At 41.1% G+C, this 19674-nt stretch overlaps 1 protein-coding gene across 2 annotated transcripts in view; it reads left to right on the top strand.

The window, feature by feature from the left end:
• Positions 1-19674, top strand: part of baiap3 (BAI1 associated protein 3) — a 44510-nt gene that overhangs the window by 5798 nt on the left and 19038 nt on the right. For both annotated transcript variants that reach the window (XM_054759373.1, XM_054759372.1), the window contains exons 2-9: positions 6105-6242; positions 14988-15075; positions 15786-15869; positions 15944-16051; positions 17786-17845; positions 17921-17987; positions 18175-18388; positions 18468-18512. In XM_054759373.1, the coding sequence (XP_054615348.1) occupies positions 6109-6242; positions 14988-15075; positions 15786-15869; positions 15944-16051; positions 17786-17845; positions 17921-17987; positions 18175-18388; positions 18468-18512 (800 nt within the window). In that variant the 5' untranslated portion in view covers positions 6105-6108. The remainder of the gene's footprint in view (positions 1-6104; positions 6243-14987; positions 15076-15785; positions 15870-15943; positions 16052-17785; positions 17846-17920; positions 17988-18174; positions 18389-18467; positions 18513-19674) is intronic.

Here is a 19674-nt window from a genome sequence, read left to right as displayed (position 1 = left end):
TGTATTCTTTGTAATAATGTTGTTACATTGAAGCTAACCAATAATAAATAAATGACTTTTTACTATTAATGCGATTTCTGGTGCTGCATGGTTTTGCGCCCTACTCCGTATATTTCTTAGTTTTCCTTTTTCGTCAAAAGGGTTGTCTCTGCACAATTAGCTAGCTGACTATTTGATTAAAGGAGGGATGACCCCAATAATAATCAAGTTTTGGTGTCTGACACGGAAAACATGGGAAGGACAGCTGGCATTGCGCTAGAAAATAAAATGGATGGGTTAAAATGCATCAAAATGCATATTTTGAATGTTATTTTTAATACTGTGATTTCTGTGATGTTTTATTTTAAAATGTCAGGAAAACAAATTATAATAAACACATTTTATGGTGTTAAGAAATGTCTGAGAGCCAGATGCAGTCATCAAAAGAGCCACATCTGGATCCCGAGCCGTAGGTTCCCTACCCCTGGTTTAGATAGATTCAAGTACTCTTTTAGTTGTAGCTAATGCTGTGGCTTTTGAGCATGTATGGATTCCGTTTTAATCCCACTCAAAAATGGTCCAATTTCTAATATTACTACCAAAACGGCGGCACCTCTCCTTCCACTAATTGTCCCCGCATTACACTTAGCTAATAACCGCCACCATTGTTCTGCTTGAAGTTCTCGGCCCACACACCTCTTCGCTTCTCAGACGTCGCCTGTCAACTTTTTTTTTCTTCCCCGTTTTCTTAAAAGAGTGTTCGACCGGGTCTGACTGACTGTGTGGAACCGCGTCTCCATCCATCACGCTGGCTTTCTTGCGTGTCTAGTCGTGCAGTCTCTTGTGAGCTCGCTCTGCAACCTCACTAAAGGCTTCGTAAGTCGAGCAGGTGCTGCGAGCCACTTTGTTCACGCGTGTCATGTGTGGTTCAAATGACTGCGTGCGTTTCCTCAGCTAGTAGCTAGTGAACGCAAAGACACACACGCCACTGTGACATGGCAGCAAAAAGCATACAGTAACACAAATATAATATAAGAGAAAATGCAACTGGAGGTGGAGTCTGGGTGAGGCTGGGCCTCATCAAGTATTGGGAGTAAGGCTCACGATAACGATAATATCTATAACGATATCGGGTATGCTGCAGGAAACACGACAAATTTTGGTTATTATGAAGAAAACCATGGAAGTTGCTAGATACCAGCTCTTAAATGACAGTTGAATTTAAGAGCTGACATCTACCAACCCTGTGAGCATCATTGGCTTAATTTAAACCTTGCGGGCCGCATTTACAGTAGTCGTTCCTGTCAAGTCGTGGGCCGCAAAATGCGACTTGATTTTCCGCAAATGACCCGCGGGCCGCGGGTTTGAGACCCCTGTTTTAGAAGCTTTACATGAAATCTAAGACTTTTGGTTTGGCATACTGTAGTCCCTCCTTTATCACGGGTAGTTGGTTCCAGACCTAACTGTGATAAGTGAATTTCCACAAATTTCCACCTTATTTATATTTTTGTATTGAGTGTATAGAAAACGTGTTTATGACCTTCTAAATATGGTTTTTAACATTATTGGAGCTCTCTAGACATGAAATAACACCCATATAGTCACCTTTACACTCGTATTACTCAATATAGTAAACATCATAAGACATAAATAAGATCTTTGAATGCGTCTTGTGAATTTGTATTTTAATTCATTTAGCAATCTTTCTGCTTGAGAATGCTTAATTTTGTCAGGAAAATGCGTTGAATTTGCATGTTTTGATTAATAACAGGCTTTATCCGACACAACACGGTGTGATTTATTAGTTAATATATTTGTGAAACACCGTGATAGCGTGTAGCCGCCAAACTTGAAGCGTGAAGTGGTGAGCGATTACCGTACTTGAGTTCCTTCCTGTACTATGTTACGAAAGGTGGCCATTTTGGTCCGGACCGGAGTACGGAACCACCAAGTGTGAACGCAACCTAAAAGGGATGTGCAGCGGCAGAAGTAATTGGTTGCCACAGACTTCTATCGCCTGCCTTTTGTTGCCGGGCAGAAGTGTCCTTCATGTGCTGTGTGACATTTAGGTGACAGACTTGTAAAACACAGGTGACTTTTGTTGCATTCGTTCATCAAACTGCTACAGTGAAAAGTTCCTGTCATAAAATGTCAGGATTGTGGAAGTGCAGGTATTAATAGATGCTCAAATTTCTGTTCAGATGATAAAGATCCACTGCTAATAAAAGGAGGATACGCACACGTAACCTCATGACGTGACCCTGAGATTATACATTATCACTGCCAGTAAATAGGAGAGGAGGTTCTAGAGGTGAGCTGATTTATGAAATATCATTTGTTGATATTGCAAGCAAGCGTCCCTCATCCTCCCCTCCTTCCGTCGTCTCGCTCTGCTCTGCTCTGCTCCACTTCATTAAATATATCTGACTTTATTTGAATCTTCTCCTCTGCGGAGAGCTGCTGTCGCGTTATGAAGGTTATGTAACTTCGTTAGTCTTGAAAGACAACCTCCGAGTCCAAGCAGGAGTGAAAGAGACAAAAGAATGTTCTGCTTTTGTCAAAATTCTCAGGGTTCTCAGATTGTGGTGCGGGTTCCATCAGAGCCAGGGAGTATTGTTTAAATGAAAATAAAATTATATTGGAAGTTTTATAAATAAATATGTGCTGAAATTAGATTTTTGTTGTTGTTAAATGGCCTCATATGCAAAAATGCCAGTACAAGGCAGATATTTGAAGTTAACTGTGATAGCAAGTGGACCCTAGCAAAAATGGTGGTACAGTAATCCCTCGTTTATCACCATTAATTGGTTCCAGACTCGACCGTGATTAGTGAATTCCCACAAAATAGGATTCATTTCATAGTTAGAGCATCTAAAACCTGTTTACGATCCTCTAAATACGTTTTTTTTTTTATATTAGAGCCCTCTAGACAGGAAATAGCACCCCTATAGTCACCTTTACACTCATATTACCCAATGTACAGTAGTAGACTTTAGGGTTGGAAATCTGTTTGTGATGGATGACTGGATTCGCGTCTAGAAACACAGGTTACGATACGATTCAAAAACAGAACGACTCGATGCGACTCAACACAGTGTACAAACGATACAACTTGATTCAATTCTCCGGTTAACGCTTGTTGACATTAGCCGTACGTTCCAAGCCAATTGTAGCCAGTTGCGGTTTCTGGACAGTTCTTCCTGCCGTGGCTCTTGTCTCATCAATGTAACATTGCTGACACCTAGTGATCAGTGTAGAACACTGCATATCACAGCATGTCTTTCAATGGGTTTTCTGAATGCCTTATATTTGTATTTGAGTTCTTTTGGCCGTTTTCATTCTTGAAAGTGCTTCATTTGAAAATATGGAAAAATCGGATTAAACATGGACATTTTTTGACTAATAACAGGCTGGAGTCAACCACAAAGCAGCAATGATTTATGAATGAATATATGTTGACGGTGATGGGGTGAAAATTCCAAGTGCGATGTGGCGAGGGACGACTGTACTTGGAGACAATTTACTACACGTTGAAAAGTGCTGTTTTTACATTGCAACTCATACTACAGGAGGCAATTATATATCTAAAAAAATGCTTCTAATTAATAATAGTTCATCGCCAGCTATTTATAGCTTACGAGTGAAATGCTCAAATCTGTAGCAAATGACTGAAAGCCTCGCTTGTCCGTTGCAGTTTCACTGATGGCCTGCTGGTGTCGGTAGCGCATGTTTTTCAATTGTCAAGACAAACGAAGAAGCCGTTAGCCAATGCTAACAACAACGCTAACAGCAAAACAATGTGCTTCCCTGATCACCTGCTGGAAAGTGGTTAGATGTCGTCGGAAATTGGACAAAAAGTGAAATACTACCACTGATTTACGACTACACTGAAAGTGACTCCTTTTTGTTAAAATATGTTAAAATTATATTTAAAAAATGTCACCGTTCAGTTCCCCGATAGTCCAAGAAATTCCAAGCAGCAGCAAGGTGTGGCAAGAAGCAAGTGCTTCCTCCAGGATCGTGTTTCACTAAAATCAATTAATATAATATCAATGCCCGGATGATTTGTCTCGGCAATAACATAAATTAACATAAATGTCACTCAAGCGCTCGGCCCAACACCTCAGACAGACATAACCAGCCGATGAGGATCTGGCAAAGAGGGGAGGGGTCCAGCTGCAGTTGGAGGTTGCCATGGCGATGATAACCGTCTAATGAGACGAGGATTCAGCCGAGAGACACCTCTTGGTTTTTGACCATGAAGACCTTTCACTGCCGTCATGTCACGAGCAGACGGCGAACCTTAAACTCTCTCCAGCCAACTTGTTGACGCTGGAGTTTAAATAGTTTAAAAGCGCTTTTAGTAAGCCCTGCTGGGGACACACTGTTTTGTGCAAAATTCACACTTTTTTCCCCTCGGAAAACAGGCTATTTTTCCGCAGAAGACACATCTCGTTCACCATAAGTTGGTAAGGTGCGCCGTGACTGATGACTTGAAAATCGACTTGAGATTTTCATCGAATGTGGTGAATGAAATGTGCCCCCGTTGCATGTATTCGGCTAACACAGCGGTGTTAAAAACCTTTTCCAACATACTGAAAAATGAACGGGTGCAAGTGCAACTTGAATGTTTTGAGAAGCAACACATGCAGATATGCTAAGAAGTTACTGTCATGACGACAAGGATTAGACCACCCTTGTTTCTTCAGTTTATTAACTCATTTTAATGCCTGGTACAACTAAAGGTACATTTGGTTGGATGAATATGATGATAACACATACAGCTCATAAGAGTTGAATTTAAGAGCTGATATCGAGCAACTTCAACAACAATGTAACTCTTAGGAGCTATTTTTGTTGTGATTGTTATATTTGTCCAAACAAAGGTACCTGTAGTTGTATCAGGCATTAAAATGAACAAGAAACTGAAGAAACAAGGGTGGTCTAATCACTTTTTCCAGGACTATGTATACTGCATATTTCAAGAAAAAACTGCATCTCAGCTTTGTGATATACAGGTGAAAAACCCTATTATTAGTATCAACTTTTTCACCATTTTTGTGGGGTTTTTGGGGGGGGATTTTCCAAATATTTCAGCTTTCTTCTTAAATAATAATTTTGTTGCGTAATATGGCTTTAGTCCCATAATATTTTGACTTTATTTCCATAATAAACTTTTTCTCCAACCCAATCGTACCGTTTTGTTTTTAATATTTCATATCTATGCTATTAAGTTGACTTTATTTTTTATGTATTTTAGATATTATGAATTTTTTTTTCTAATTTTTTCTCTTCGGCTTTTGACTTTAGCCTCATAACATTACAGCTGTTTTTTCCATTTGTGCTGTTTTTGTTTCCCAACTTTCAACTTTCTCCTCGTAAATCTAATTTAAATTCCCATAATACTTTACTCTTGTATCATTATCAACCTAGTTTTCCAAAATTCGATGTTTCGTTTGTTTCTCATAATATTACAACTTAAAATGAATTAGGACTTTTCTTTAATATTTCAACTTTACGCCATTAAAATGACGTTATTTTTCCTCATAATAATGCAACATTATTCTTGTAAAATTACGACTTTTTCTTGTTAGATTACAACTTTTTACATTTAATGTCTTGACTTTTTTCTCGTGAAATTACTGCGGATTTTTCTATTTTTACAATATCCCACGGGCCAATAAGAAAACGGCAACGGGCGTAACATTAAGAAGTGGGACAGGAGCACACAAACGTTAGCAATGCTAGCATAGCTACAGTATGTGATGCTACAGAGCTAACATTACTCTCACATTTGAACAGCAACATCATGCTAGGTTAGCCTAGTGGCTGGAGAAAAACAAAATGATGGAACTTGCAGCTCGTACTTGTCTATTCTATCTACTTGCTTTCGTCACGACGCCGATGTTCTGCTGACGCAAACATCCTTTATCACTCTTGTGTCGGGTCGTTCCAACCTTGGTCAGTACGTTTTGCGTGCTGTGCAACATTTTGTCGCATCCTTTTGTTGAAGTTCTGCTCCCTATTCCACCCTTTTTAGACTCTCAATTACGAGGTATCCCCCCGAATCGCTTCCCTTGACCCTTTTTTTTGCTCCTTGTCTCTTCTTTGCAACGGCACTGTAGCACCATGACGACGCTGTTGGACCTAAAGAGTAGCGTCCTGCGCCAGGTGCAGAGGAGCCAGTCTCTGAGGAGCCGCAGGGAGCCGCCGCCCACCGCCGGAAGCCCCCTCACCCACTGCCCCGAGCCCTTAGCCCGCAGGTGAGTTGGGGATGATTGTGCATGTCAATGAAGAATTAAGTTATTTTTTTTCCTTTTTACATACAAAACAAATTTTAATTTGTGTGTGAGAGACAAAAAAATACACTAATTGGCTTACAAATAATAAAAGTAATGAAAATATAAAGAATGAATGTATTTTTTCATTTAAATGTAATATTAACAATATTTGAGAAAAATTGTATTTCTGCCAAAGGTAAAAAAAAAAAAAAAAAAAAAAATCAAAATAAGCGCTGAAAATATTTGATTTAAATGGCCAGAATTTGGACCTTCAGTATATTTCGTATTGTTTTAATTCCAATATATGTTTAAGCCTATTTAAAGTGAAGTATTAACAGTCGTCCCTCGTCACTTCGCGGTTCGAATTTTGTGGCTTCAGTCTTACGTTTTTTCCAAAATTAAGCAGTTGAATCATTGCTTTTTTGCAGTTGAACATGGCCGATTATTAGCAAAAAAAAAATGCACATTTAAGCAAATTGTATGTATTCTGGGCCTAAATTAATCATTTTCAAGCATAAAAATGGCTAAAAAAATATGACAATACAAATATAAGGCATTCAGAACATTGAAAGGCGTGATATGTAGTATTCTACACTGGTCACTAGGTGGCAGTAACGTTACATTGATGAGACAATAGCCCTCGCAGGAAGTATGCTGTCCAGAAAAAACATGGAACTCTCCCAACTAACGTGTGGGTCTGTTTTGTCTTCTTTATGTCTGTTATGTCCACTATATTGGGTAATACGAGTATAAAGGTCACTATAGGGGTGTTATTTCATGTCTAGAGGGCTTTAATAATGTTTAAAACCGCATTTAGAAGGTCGTTAATGTTTTTTAATGCTCTGACTATGAAAATATTCCATTTATAAATAAGGAAATTCACTTATCACAGTCAGGTCAGGAGCCGATTAACCACGATAAACGAGGGATTACTGTATTGACAAATGTAATTCAATGTGCTTTAAATAAACCAAAAAAAGAAAGATACAAGGCAAAATTCAACTGTAATATCAAAAGTGCCATTAAAACAGCATATAATCAGCTCAAAATAATACCTAAAAATAGAATCATGATCATAGGTAGTCATACGCAGGACTCAAAAAGACAAGCTAGCAAGCGCAAGCTTCAAAGCTGACACTCTGATTTATTTGTTTTCAATCAGCCGCTGTCGCCTTCACGTCCGGCCAGCACGTTCTTTAAATGCGGTCGGCGTTCATTCTGGAGTTTTTGGAGTCGGCGTGCAACAATACCCCCAAGGAGCCTTCAGCAGCACTATTACATGCACAGTCAGAGTCCGATGGCATCGCCACCAATGCGTCCTTCACTTAATGCCACGCATGCGGTTCTGACTGCTTCAACACCACAATGTGGCTCACTGCTGTTTCTAAATGGATTCTATATGTGTGTAGATCTATGTCTTGTGTGTGTGTGTGTGTGTGACTTCAAAGGTGTGTTTTCTGTGTGTTTTTCCTCAAGTATCCTGATTGCTTATAATGTTTTATTGTGGTTGGATTTCTTCTCTTTCCGTTTGATGTCTTGGAAATATGTCCGAGTTTCTTTTCACGAGCCATGTATTTGTCCCGCTGATTTCTTCTCACAGTCAAGTGTTTTTATGTACTGGAAGTGTATGTTTATTTATGTCAAATAGTCACCATAGCATCTTGAAATGTCCTCTCAGGTTAAAAAAAAAAAAAAAAAAAAAAAAAAGGTTGATGGTGGCATTAGTTGATATAATTATATAAAAAAACCTGTAAAGGACAACTGTCAACTGTGTGTTGGCTACGTCAATAAATGAATGCCGTGCCTTCTCTTTTCTCCTCAGGTTAAAAAAAATAACAACATTGAATAAATGCCGTACCTCGACTAGACACCTGCTGTTTTTCCTCTGTGGTAAATGGTGGCATTATTTAATGTCATACTACAAATTTTAATTTTTTTTTTAAAGACCTTACCCTAATAGACACCTTGCCCCAGTTACTTTAATTTACGAAGTGTGTTGGCCAACAAATTAAATACAAGTAAATGCCGCACCTCAAATAGGCACCTCCTCTTTTCCCCTCAGGAAGAAAAAACACAATAGATGGTGCTATTATTTAATATAATAATAAAAATACTTTTAAATGCCTTACCCCTGATAGACACCTGGCCCTAATGAATTACTTGGCCATTGAATAAATAGATGACACACCTCGTATCGACACAGACTCTTTTTTAACACCTTACCCCTAACAGACACCATGCCCCAATCACTTTGATTTACAAAGCGTGTTGGCCCACTGATTAAATACAAGTAAATGCCACACCTCAAATAGGCACGCCCTCCTTTCCCCTCAGGTTGAGGAAGACTTTAGATTTATTCCAATACATATTAACCGCTACTTTCCTGGAGGTGTAATTTAAAGTAATTGTACACATTTGTATTATAGACATTTATTTGTACTATTCATATAATAATTACAATTCATTTAATAGTTAAAATGAAAATAAAGTTTTTTATTAAAGAACATATATTTAAATACTGTATGTATTTTGTTTGTGGGGAAAAATGCTAAGCTACGTATATTTTTAATGTAATATGAAAAAAGATTGTAGCATGTATTTGTAAATAGCGGAATCCCCTTGATTATAGTTAGTATGATAAGGTCAACATTTAATACAATTAGAAATGCCTTACCACTCATAGCTGCCAGGTACTCTCTGTACATGAGTATCTAAACACCCTCGGCCTTTTTTATCAATAAGTACGGCAAAGTTTTTAGTGTGTCCATGCAGTGTGTCCATGTACTGTATGTACTGGTAACATGTGCTGTATGTGGTGTAACGTCCTGTTGTCAATGGCACTGTGTTCTATGTGGATGTTTGTCTGGCCCTTCCCCCCCACCTGTTTTGATTCCACATAAAGTTTGCCATGCCAGCTTGTCTCGTAGCAACACATGAAGCGACACAGGTGAAATCCCCCACAACACCCCTCCCCCTCCACCTCAGTCTTGCTTTCAAGCCTCATCTGCCGCAAAAAAAAAAAAACTAATAGTATGAACCTGGGGGTTACCATAGCAACCTAAACACTGGCTGTCTGCCTTGCTGTGAACTTTGCTTGTAATGACGACCATTGTTTATTTTTAACACCGAGGACGACCTCGGGTGCCGCGCTCAACCTCGTGTTTACCTCCCGGTGTATCATGCCGGTGATATATCTGAATAAACATCTAATCAAATCCGCTCCAACGGGGGATCCGTTCTCTGGCGTGCTTTAAATAGTCGTCTGAACTGTCACAACGGCGCATGTCATTCCTCATTTCCCCTACCGGCTCCCTGGCGTTAAAGGCTCCCCGCTGAGCCCCTGTCATGCATGCACGTATGCAGATAGAGCTCATCGTTAGAAGCAGGCTGTTGATGTCCGTTGCCTCACCCGCCTGCACTGTGGTGTTAATTGAGAATGGAGGTCGGCCAGGTACTTGCAGGCTTGCTGCATCGAGTCCGTGTTGTGGTTGGTTTGGTATGCCACAATCCATCTGTAGTCAGCGGCAGTGGGCTTCACACTTTGCATTTCTGGTTTGTGGCTTTCTCATTAGCAGCTTTGCCTTTGCTCGGTGCTTCTTAATTAGGAGCCCGCCGCATAGAAGAGCACCCTGGGAGAGCAGAACTCCATCCAGTGGGGGCATTTTTATTTTTATTTCCGGTATATTATATGTATTTATGTATGGATTTTGTTACTGTTTACCCTGCGCAATAGCCTTTTTTAAACATTAAAACAAAACACTTCCTTGTATGTACATCGAATTTAAATGACTTGAAAAGCCAGTGAAATTGTGAGAACACGTTTGACCATTTTGTCATAAACGCAAGGAAGTCCTGCGTGGCAGAGCAACAGAAAACATGGGCCCTGCATCAATGTTATGCCTTTTTTTGTCTTTATTTTACAATCATGGCGACGTGTTCTTCAAAGACAAGATGCAGTGTCCGCAAGCCAGCTTTGGCTGCACGGAGTCAGTGAAAACCAAGTGTGACCAAGGGTCTCTCCAAATGGAACGCCTGATCCTAACTTGAGAAAAGAAACGGTAAAATACAATATTTTGTAGTTTTATTGTGAAATATGAAATGGGACTATGTAAGGCCTCAAGCTGTAGCTCCAGTGCGTTTTCCAGTTCATACCTTCAAACTAGCTAAAGTCATCCCTCGCCACCTCGTGCTTCAAAGTTCACGGCTTCACTTTATGACGGTTTTAAAGAAATAGTTTTTTAATGAATATATCATAGTTTTGTGGTTGAATACGGCCTATATTAGGTTAATAAAATATGCACATTTAAGCAAACTTTACAAATTCTGAAGCATTTTCAAGCATAAAAATGGCTAAATGAACTAAACTACAAATAAGGCATTCAGAAGCCGCATATCGAAGTTGCTGGGATGATACGTAGCATTCTACACTCTCACGAGGCGTCAGTGTTACTGTAATGTTTGGTGAGACAACAGGCACAATAATCCCTAACACGACCTACTAACGCCAAGCTAAAGTCTACTCTGAATGCCTGACGTCACTTCCTGTCCGCGCCACCGGAACACATTTACAACAACACACCCCAGTACGAGTCTTATTTATGTCATAAATTATGTCATAATTGTCTTTATCCCACGTCTACTATATATGGGTAAAGTAAAGTTGACTATTTCATGTCTAGAGGGCTCTAATGTTAAAAAAGATATTTAGAGGGTCAAACAGGTTTTCTATGCTCTGACTACGAAAATATTATCACAGTAGGGTCTGGAACCGATTAACTGCGATAAACGAGGGATTCTTGTATTTTGAAGGCACATGTTCATGAAAAAAATAGGCAAACCTAAAAAAAAAAAAAAAAAAAAAGGTATTCAAACTCCAATTCCTCAGCATCATTAGCACTTTGACAGATTCTGACTGTTGGGAAGAAAAAACAAACAGTGTTTCTTCCGATGGAATCAAAATCCAGGGACAGATTTACATTCCTTTATGTGTATGACTTTTTTTTATGCATTTTAGCTAAAAAAATAAATAAATTGGAAGAAATAAATGTCAATGCGAAGGCCGGTCATTGTTGCTAAAAATGAAACGCGGCCTTGCTAATGCGGTCAAATGTCTAACCTAGCGTCCTCATACTGTCAGACGCTGTCTTCCCTTGGTAATACCTGACTGTAGCGTGTCGCATGAATAAAACAGAAGCAGCCTAAATGACCCATCTTGTGCGTGGTGACATGCTACCAGCTTTACATTGAAGTTGCCCTTTGCCTGGATGGGGGGGAAAAAAACATGGTAACAATTTCCGGTGCGATGCTCGCTTTTAAGAGGCACTGTAGGAAGGAGAGATTGTACAGAGGCACGTTCTTCATCTCCGCGTTAGGCACTTTTCACCGCTGACGCTTTCTTGCCTAATCAATTGTGTAATTAGAGCACAACAAGTGTAGAGATGGGTGGCGGGGAGGGTGTTAGTCCTTGTCAGGCACATCCTCCAGCGGTGATAAGAGCTGCAGGCTGATAGGACGCAAAGACAAGCGTGGTGAATCGAATTTCTTTCAAAAAAAAAAAAAAGAAAAAAGAATCTCACTTGAGGCGTCACATGGTCCTTCATGGCGCCGCCAACAGTGATGTACGCACGAGTAATTGATGTGTACGCACTGCCACATTGTGTTTGGGGGGCGGGGGGGCTGGCAGTCGCTTCCGCTCTTTTCAACAAGCCAAGTTTTGCGTCTCGTCTTGTAGCCCAGACGGGACACAACCAAACTGATGCGTGAGAATGAATGAATCTTGGAAATACATTTGAATAATAACACACAAAAAAACAACAACAACGTGAGAACCTGTTTCCTAGCAACATCAAGCCAGTTTTGTTATTCTGGTGAGCGCAACGAGCTCATCAAGTGTGTGTGTGTGTGTGTGTTTTGTTGTGGCAGATCTTAATGACTGGCCTGGCTTTATTTTACAAACGTCTTGTTCCGATGCTAGGAATGAAGAGACCCGAGGATGTTGACGCCAAATCCTCCAGAAGACACGACAGATTTGTGCCCACGTCAATTGAAGATGAATGTGGAGGGATTTCAGTGTCTCATTGTGCAAGAATTAGCATCAAGTAGAGCTTATGTGCGTTACCGTACCTCGCATTTCATTCTCTCAAGGGACAATACTTCAGAAAGAAAACTTTAGAGTAGTCAAAGTGCAGCTTGTATAGCAGTAGAGGTTGAAAATGAGTCGACACACAAACATTGTCTAAATAGCTGGCAACATTTCAAAGGGAACGTCCCAGATTGTGTCCTTGGTGTGAATATTTAATGTGGGCACCACTGTGATTTAGCACTGCCTTAATCCTCTTGGACATGGAATTCACCAGCGCTGCAATCCTGTTCCTGGAATCCACTCCCGTTTCCACTTGAGGATGCTCACTTGGGTTCATTCCATCACCTTGATCATCTTGAAGGTGGTTTTGGACTCCTTATTGTGCTGAAAAACTGCCATCCGGCCCAGTTTCTGCTTCACAGTGTCACAGTACATATTGGAATGCATGTTTCTCCTCAATGAACCGGAACTCCCCCGGTGCCGGCAGCACTCGTGCAGTCCCAGACCATAACACTACCACTGCCATGCTTGACTGTAGGCAAGACATCATGCTACTTACTTGCGTTGCCAGCTATTTAGACAATAATGGCTGTGTGTGGAGCCTATCCCAGCTGACTTCGGGTGAGAGGCGGGGTACACCCTGGACTGGTCGCCAGCCAATCGCAGGGCACATATAGACAAACAATCATTCACACCCACATTCATACCACTCATACAATTTTGAATCGCCAATTAACCTGTCTGATGTCTTTAACTCTGTTAAACATCTACCTTTTTGTCACCATGGTGGGAGCTGGACCAGCTCTCCCAGCGTGGCCGCCATTAGTCTTCATCAATACCTCAGGGGTTTACCATCTGCTCCCCCACCCCAGCACGGCGAGCGTAGAGAGGCAGGCGCGAGGATGGGCTGCATCCCACTGCGATGCGATGACGCCAATAAAAGAGCGTGACGGGGGCCTCTCATGGATTGGCTCCACGGCATAATATGACGATGAGGAGTGGGAAATGAGTGGGCGTAGGGCTCCAGAGCTGCGGATTTGAATGCTGAGCCCCCACCCCCACCCTCTGTTCTGCGCGCTGCTCACATCAGAGGAAGAGAGATGCCCGCTGAGAGATTTGGGAAGCGAGTGGGATTCCCAAGGTGTTGGTGAGCCCGCTCCTCTATCCCCTGAATGTGTGACTGTGTGTCACCATGACAACCGGGGGCCGGTGGGAGTCTGGGAGTTCTCTCACACCTGGAAGAACCCGGAACAAAAATAACATAACTTGCATTTTTGCACACGTCACTGCTCATTAGATTCACACTGATCTCAGAAAAGACATTATGGAGCAAAATGGTTGCATGAAAAAGTGAAACGCCACCAAATTGTAGTCGCACAGTAGCCGGGCATACTTTGGGCAAACTAATCACAATTCTACATCGGATTTCAACACTACTAATAAGAGTACAACCATCAGATTAGACTTTTTCTGTACACTGAACTGTTTCATTTTCTTTTCGGCGCTCGAGCAGCATATTTTCTTCAAACAAAGAACTGCTGTGTGTCAATGCAATAACAAGCAATTCCAGAGCTGTATTTTACACCAGGAATATAAATATTTCAAACCACCATCAGGTTAGCCTTTTTCGTGCTATTTTTTTGGACATTAGACTGTTTCATTTTCTTTTTGCCGCTTTAGCAGCATATTTTCCTCAAAGAGAAGACTGCTGTATGTCAATACCGGAATTCCAGAGCTGCATCTGACACTAGTATTCAAATTACTTAAAGCCACAACTAGATTAGACTTTTTGGTACAAATTTTTTCCTACATCGGACTGTTTTCTTTTCTTTTCACCGCTCTAGCAGCTTGTCTTCAAACTATTAGAAGCTACAGCTGCATGTCAATGCAAGAACAAGCCATTCCAGACCTGTATTTTACACTGTTCATCAAAGGATTTAAAACCCCCATCAGATTAGATTTTTTCATACACATTTTTTTTGTACATTCCACTGTTTTATTTTCTTTTTGCCGCTCTAGCAGCATATTTTCTTCAACCAAAGAGAAGACTACTGTATGTCAATGCAAGAACGAGAAATTCCAGAGATGTACTTGACATAAGTAAACCATCAGATCATTTTATAAAAACTTTTCAAACGAGTGTTTTATACATTGAACTGTTTCATTCTCATTTCGGCGCTCTAGCAGCATGTTTTCTTTACTCGTGCTGTGTAAGAGGGACTAATACATGGGATGAATTTCTGGCGTCTTTTCATTAGTGTTTTCATCACAGATCAAGACACAATTGACAAGGGATTAGCTTTAGGGAGCAAGCTGCTCAGCCAGCATTAATGCAGCCGATGAGTTTAGTGTAAACAACAGTGTGGAAAGTGTAACAAGTGAGTTTCACAGCAACAGCTGTGCAGCACAACGAGTATTTTAAAGCGCATGCAGAGGTAGACGAAGCTGCTGGATGATGACCCCTCATGATACTTTAAATACAGCTAATACAAAACCTACTTCAAGAGGTTACCTACAGCCGCAGCTGTTAATGCTAATTGGAGACCATACACCCGGTGACTGAAGGAGACTCCGGAGTTAATTGAATAGAGACACTCACTAATCATTCATTAAATCAAATGGCATTCTTCCTTTTTCCTTTGCAGGTTCTCCGAGGAGAGCATGGAGTTCTTTGAGCGTATGAGCACCATTCTGCAGAAACAGGACAACATGCTGCAGGCCGCCCAGGCCGAGGTAACCACCCGCCCGACTGCCACCTTTCCATCTGTTCCGCAGGCCCAAAGACTCACGAGTGGGCAGCGCCGGCAAGTCCGTGATTGGGATGACGTCTGTGAACAGACGGGGCCCGTGTTTGTTTGGAAGCTCGGAGGTGACGAGCTGCTGTTAGCGGCTGTGTTCATCCTCCAGTGATGATTTATTAGCATCTCTCCAGTCACTCGCCAACACAGAGTTTGTCATCTTTGAAATGTGGTGTCACGATTGGCACGGTTTTGTCCAAGGCAACATTTTAGGCTGTCATGGACCAGAGAGCCAAGTTTGACAACAGTGTGCCTTGAAACACCACTGAAAAATACTTAAAGTAAATGAAAATATTAAGTAATATTAAGTCAATAAAGCTACAGACCAAAATGTATAGAAAAATGTACAGTTTTTTTGTGTGTAGACAAATGCTTGCACAAATTGTACAACCTGTACATCCTATCTTCCTAACGCTGTCCTTGTGCTGAAGATGACAAAGTCTAAGTCCATCTATTCAATAGTTGTCCTTGCGTAAACCTCTGCACACTTTACACAGTTTTATAACATTCTGAGGCACATTTCCACTCCATATCTTAACAGTTGGATGTCCTCAGTATTGAGTCTTAGGTGCAGTTGCTAAGTTGCCTGTAACGTCTTCCTGTGAGAGTCCATTGGGGATTTATGATGATGATGTCCCATCACAGAGCCAAAGAGGAGCCTGCACGGTGCCTCCACCACAGGAGCATGTGGACCAGGCTTTTATCCCAGACAGAATCAGCAGGACGGAGGTTTGCCGACCCAGTCTAACATGAAATGATGATGCGAAGTAGAGTCTTGGCCACTGAGTGTGTTTTCCATGCAGCTGGACCTGCTGTATGAGGAGGCTGTGTACACTGTGGTAAACCGAGTGGGTGTGCCTTCTCCAGAACATGTGACCAGCGATGAGGATTTGTTTGCATACCTTCTCAAGGTACATCAAGATCTGAATCAGGGGTGTCCAAACTTTTCCCACAGAGGGCCGCATACAGAAAAATCAATGGATGCAGGGGGGCCAAGTTGATATTTTATATATTTTTTTTTATTTTCTAAAAAGGCTAAAAAAAAACTAACTGGTTACGTATATTGAAAGCCAAAGCTTTGTGTTATTAATTATTGGTGTCAACATCTCAGCTTTTTTCTTTACATTGTGCCTTTTTGCGACATATTTCCCATTTGAATCTTGAATCTTGAATTTTTGCTGTTGATTTTTAGTGTTTAATTTTAATTTTAATTTTTGTCGTGGACCGCAAATGGCCCCCGAGCCACACTTTGGACACCCCTGAGCTAACTGATCACTCAGCACGCTTGTGTCTCGATACTTAGGCACTGTAAGGTGCCCGGTAAGAAGCGAAGACCGCCACCAAGGTAAAACGATTGTGGTCTGCTAATCAATATTATATTTAATATATATTTAATATATGGCATGTATGATGCAAAGTTGCAGTGTACAGTAATCCCTCATTTATCGCGATTAATTGGGCCCACACTCACAGTTAGTCAATTTCCGCGAAGTAGGATTCAGTATTAATAAACTGAATATTTTTGTAGTTAGAGCATAGAAAACCTGACTTTCTAAATGTGGGTTTTAACGCTATAAGAGCCCTGTAGATATGAAGTAACACCCCCAATAGTCACTTTTCCACTCTTTGTTTACATCACATTGCGCAGGCTACAGGATCACTACCGGGATATAACAGACGTCCGCCGCTAGCATAGCCAGCTACCAAGCTAACTAGTTAGCCTCTCCAATTTACTTATTCTAAACTTAAAGTGTTTCAAACGAAGTGGAAAAGACGGACATAGAAGCCAAAAAATTACCACTTCCACACGAAATGAGAGGAGAACCTTTTTTTCCCATGCAATCTTAGCCATGGCATGTCAGCTCCATGCAGTGTGAAAGGTAATGTAATCTAACATCATGTCTCATAACATTACTGATGCCCAGGGACCAGATTATTACATATAACTTTTTGTTTTTCAATATTTTTCGACGAATAATGGGCCAGTCAAGTCAACCACGAAACAGCGATCATTTATTCATGATTTTTTTGAAAAACTGCAATATTGTGAGGAAGCGATATTCGAACCGCGATATCGCAAAGGACGACTATACCTGTATATGTAAAAAGGGGACACACTGTTAGAGAGAGGCGTGGGGAAACACAACATATTAGCATTAAAGCTACAGACACACAAAACGGTGTGTTGTCAGTAGGGCTTACTAAAAGAAGGTGAAAACTAGCATAATATGGGACGTTTGCTGGAGAATCCAGCACAGTAAGAGAAGCTGCTTATTGTGCTTTTTAATCTCTGCCAGCAGTCGCCGAAACCAACCTCACGCTCTGCGTTTGAAGAATCCGAGCAGATGCTGCACGCCTCCAAAGCTGATCAAAAAAAAAAAAAAAAGCCGCAGTCGCACTTTGTACCGATGATACCTAGTTTGTGATATTACATCTATTCACGCGCCATGCCGGTGATTGTGGGCTCCTTTTTTGTGTTTGCGGCGGACGTTTTTTATTCAAAGTGTGTCACGTCTGTTCCCAGGAGCCGCCCGCCAGGCTGGACCTCATAAAAGAAGTGTTTTTTCTTTATAATCCTTTCAGCTGCAAATACAAAAAAGTGCATAGCCATGATAATAAAAGGTGTGCTCGTCTTCTTCCAAAAGGTGTTTGATATGGGCGAGGAGGAGCACGACATCATACTTCAGAAAGTGCAGGAATCCAAGGTGAGAGTAGAATTCCTCAAATGTTTGCACGGGATGATAAAGTTGTTTGCGTTTATTGCCGCTATTCTTCCACAGAGAGCCACCTTCTCTTTGAGAGTCTCCGTCCTTAAAGCCAAGAATCTCCTGGCAAAGGACGCCAACGGTAAGACATTTCACATACAAAATCACCTCGGAGCTAATGTACGCACCATTATTAATCCACTGGAGAGCTTTTGAATGGTACTTAGCTAAGAATCAAGTTGCTTTCCTCATTTTTAGTGGATAGTAAACTCTAAAGTAGTTTTCTTTCTTTCGTCTAATCTTTTCCTCTGTGGTCCCCTGGCATCTAGGCTATAGCGACCCCTACTGCATGCTGGGCATCCTGGTGGGCCAGAGCCCCCGGGACCCCGAGGAGAAGAAGGAGAGGAAGTTCAGCTTCAGGAAGAGGAAGGACAAGCTGGAGAAACGCTCCAGCACCAAGGAGGCACTGCCAGCCAGGTGCATCCAGGTGACCGAGGTCAAGCCGGAGACTCTCAACCCGGTCTGGGACGAACACTTTGTCTTGTGAGTTGATGCAGCACACACCACGTGAAACACTCGTACATTTAGATGTTGGATGTTCTCTTCTGTTCTGTCTCCACAGTGAAGTGGATGACGTGCATAGTGACCTACTGCACTTGGACATTTGGTAAGATGCGTGTTATTTTCATTCACTTACACTTTTTATGAAATCCAGTTGACATTATGACACATGCAAATAATTAATTGCATATATTTTGGGCACACGCCTACTAAGCTCCAGTACATGAGTTGTATGACAAATCTTGCTTTTCCAAAGATAATTGTGCTTAAATTTGAAGCAAAATATTATAAACAGCATTCAGTATGATGTAGTTGATGCAAACTACACTATGTGAACAATTATTAGGCATTTTTTGAGGATTAATTTAATTCCAGGCTGCATAGTGGCTTAGTGGTTAGCATGTTGGCCACACAGTCAGGCGATCTGGAAGATCTGGGTTCGTATCTCTGTTGGAACATCTCTGTGCGGAGTTTGCATGTTCTCCTCATGCGTGGGTTTTCTCCAGGTACTCCGCCTTCCTCCCACATTACAAAGATATGTTAAGTTACCTGGAGTCTTGAAATTTTCCATTGGAATGAATGTGAGTGTGAATGGTTGCTTGTCTAAACAGTATGTGCCCTGCGATTGGTTCGCGACCAGTCCAAGGCGTACTCCACCCCTTCGAACCTCAGGACAAGCGTTATAGAAAATGGATGGATGGATGTTTTAATTTTCTCGGCCAAGAGATTTTGACTGAAAATATTTACAGTGATGGTTGGCACTGTGGAGAGTGCGAGTGACTGGCGTGAGTTGTGGCTGACAGCAGCTCCTGTGTGAATAAAGCAACTGAAGTGCATCGTGAGTCTCTCCGTAACCACAAACAGGGGCATTCCTTTAGTATCATACACTGGTCACTAGATGTCAGTAACATTATATTGCCGAGACAATAGCCACTGCAGGAAGTACGCTGTCAATGCTAACATATGTATGTTTCTATATGTCTAAAATGTCTTATTTTCTATGACTATGTTTACTATTTTAGGTAATACGAGTGTAAAAGTGACTATAGTGGTGTTGTTTCATGTCTAGAGGGCTCTAATAATGCTTAAAACCGTGTTTAGAAAGTCGTAAACATGCTCTATATCTACAAAAATATTCCATTTAAAAATTCACTTATCACGGTCGGTTCTGGAAGCAATTAACTGTAATTAACAAGGGATTAGTGTACATGAGAAATGAACATTAATGGCTATGACAACAGTGGAGGAAAATGCCTGCCTTTTGTAGC

Source organism: Dunckerocampus dactyliophorus, chromosome 18 (genome assembly GCF_027744805.1).
Source record: "Dunckerocampus dactyliophorus isolate RoL2022-P2 chromosome 18, RoL_Ddac_1.1, whole genome shotgun sequence".
NCBI lineage: Eukaryota > Metazoa > Chordata > Actinopteri > Syngnathiformes > Syngnathidae > Dunckerocampus > Dunckerocampus dactyliophorus.
The sequence above is the reverse complement of the archived record's forward strand: the minus strand, read 5'-3'. Positions and strand labels throughout refer to the sequence as shown.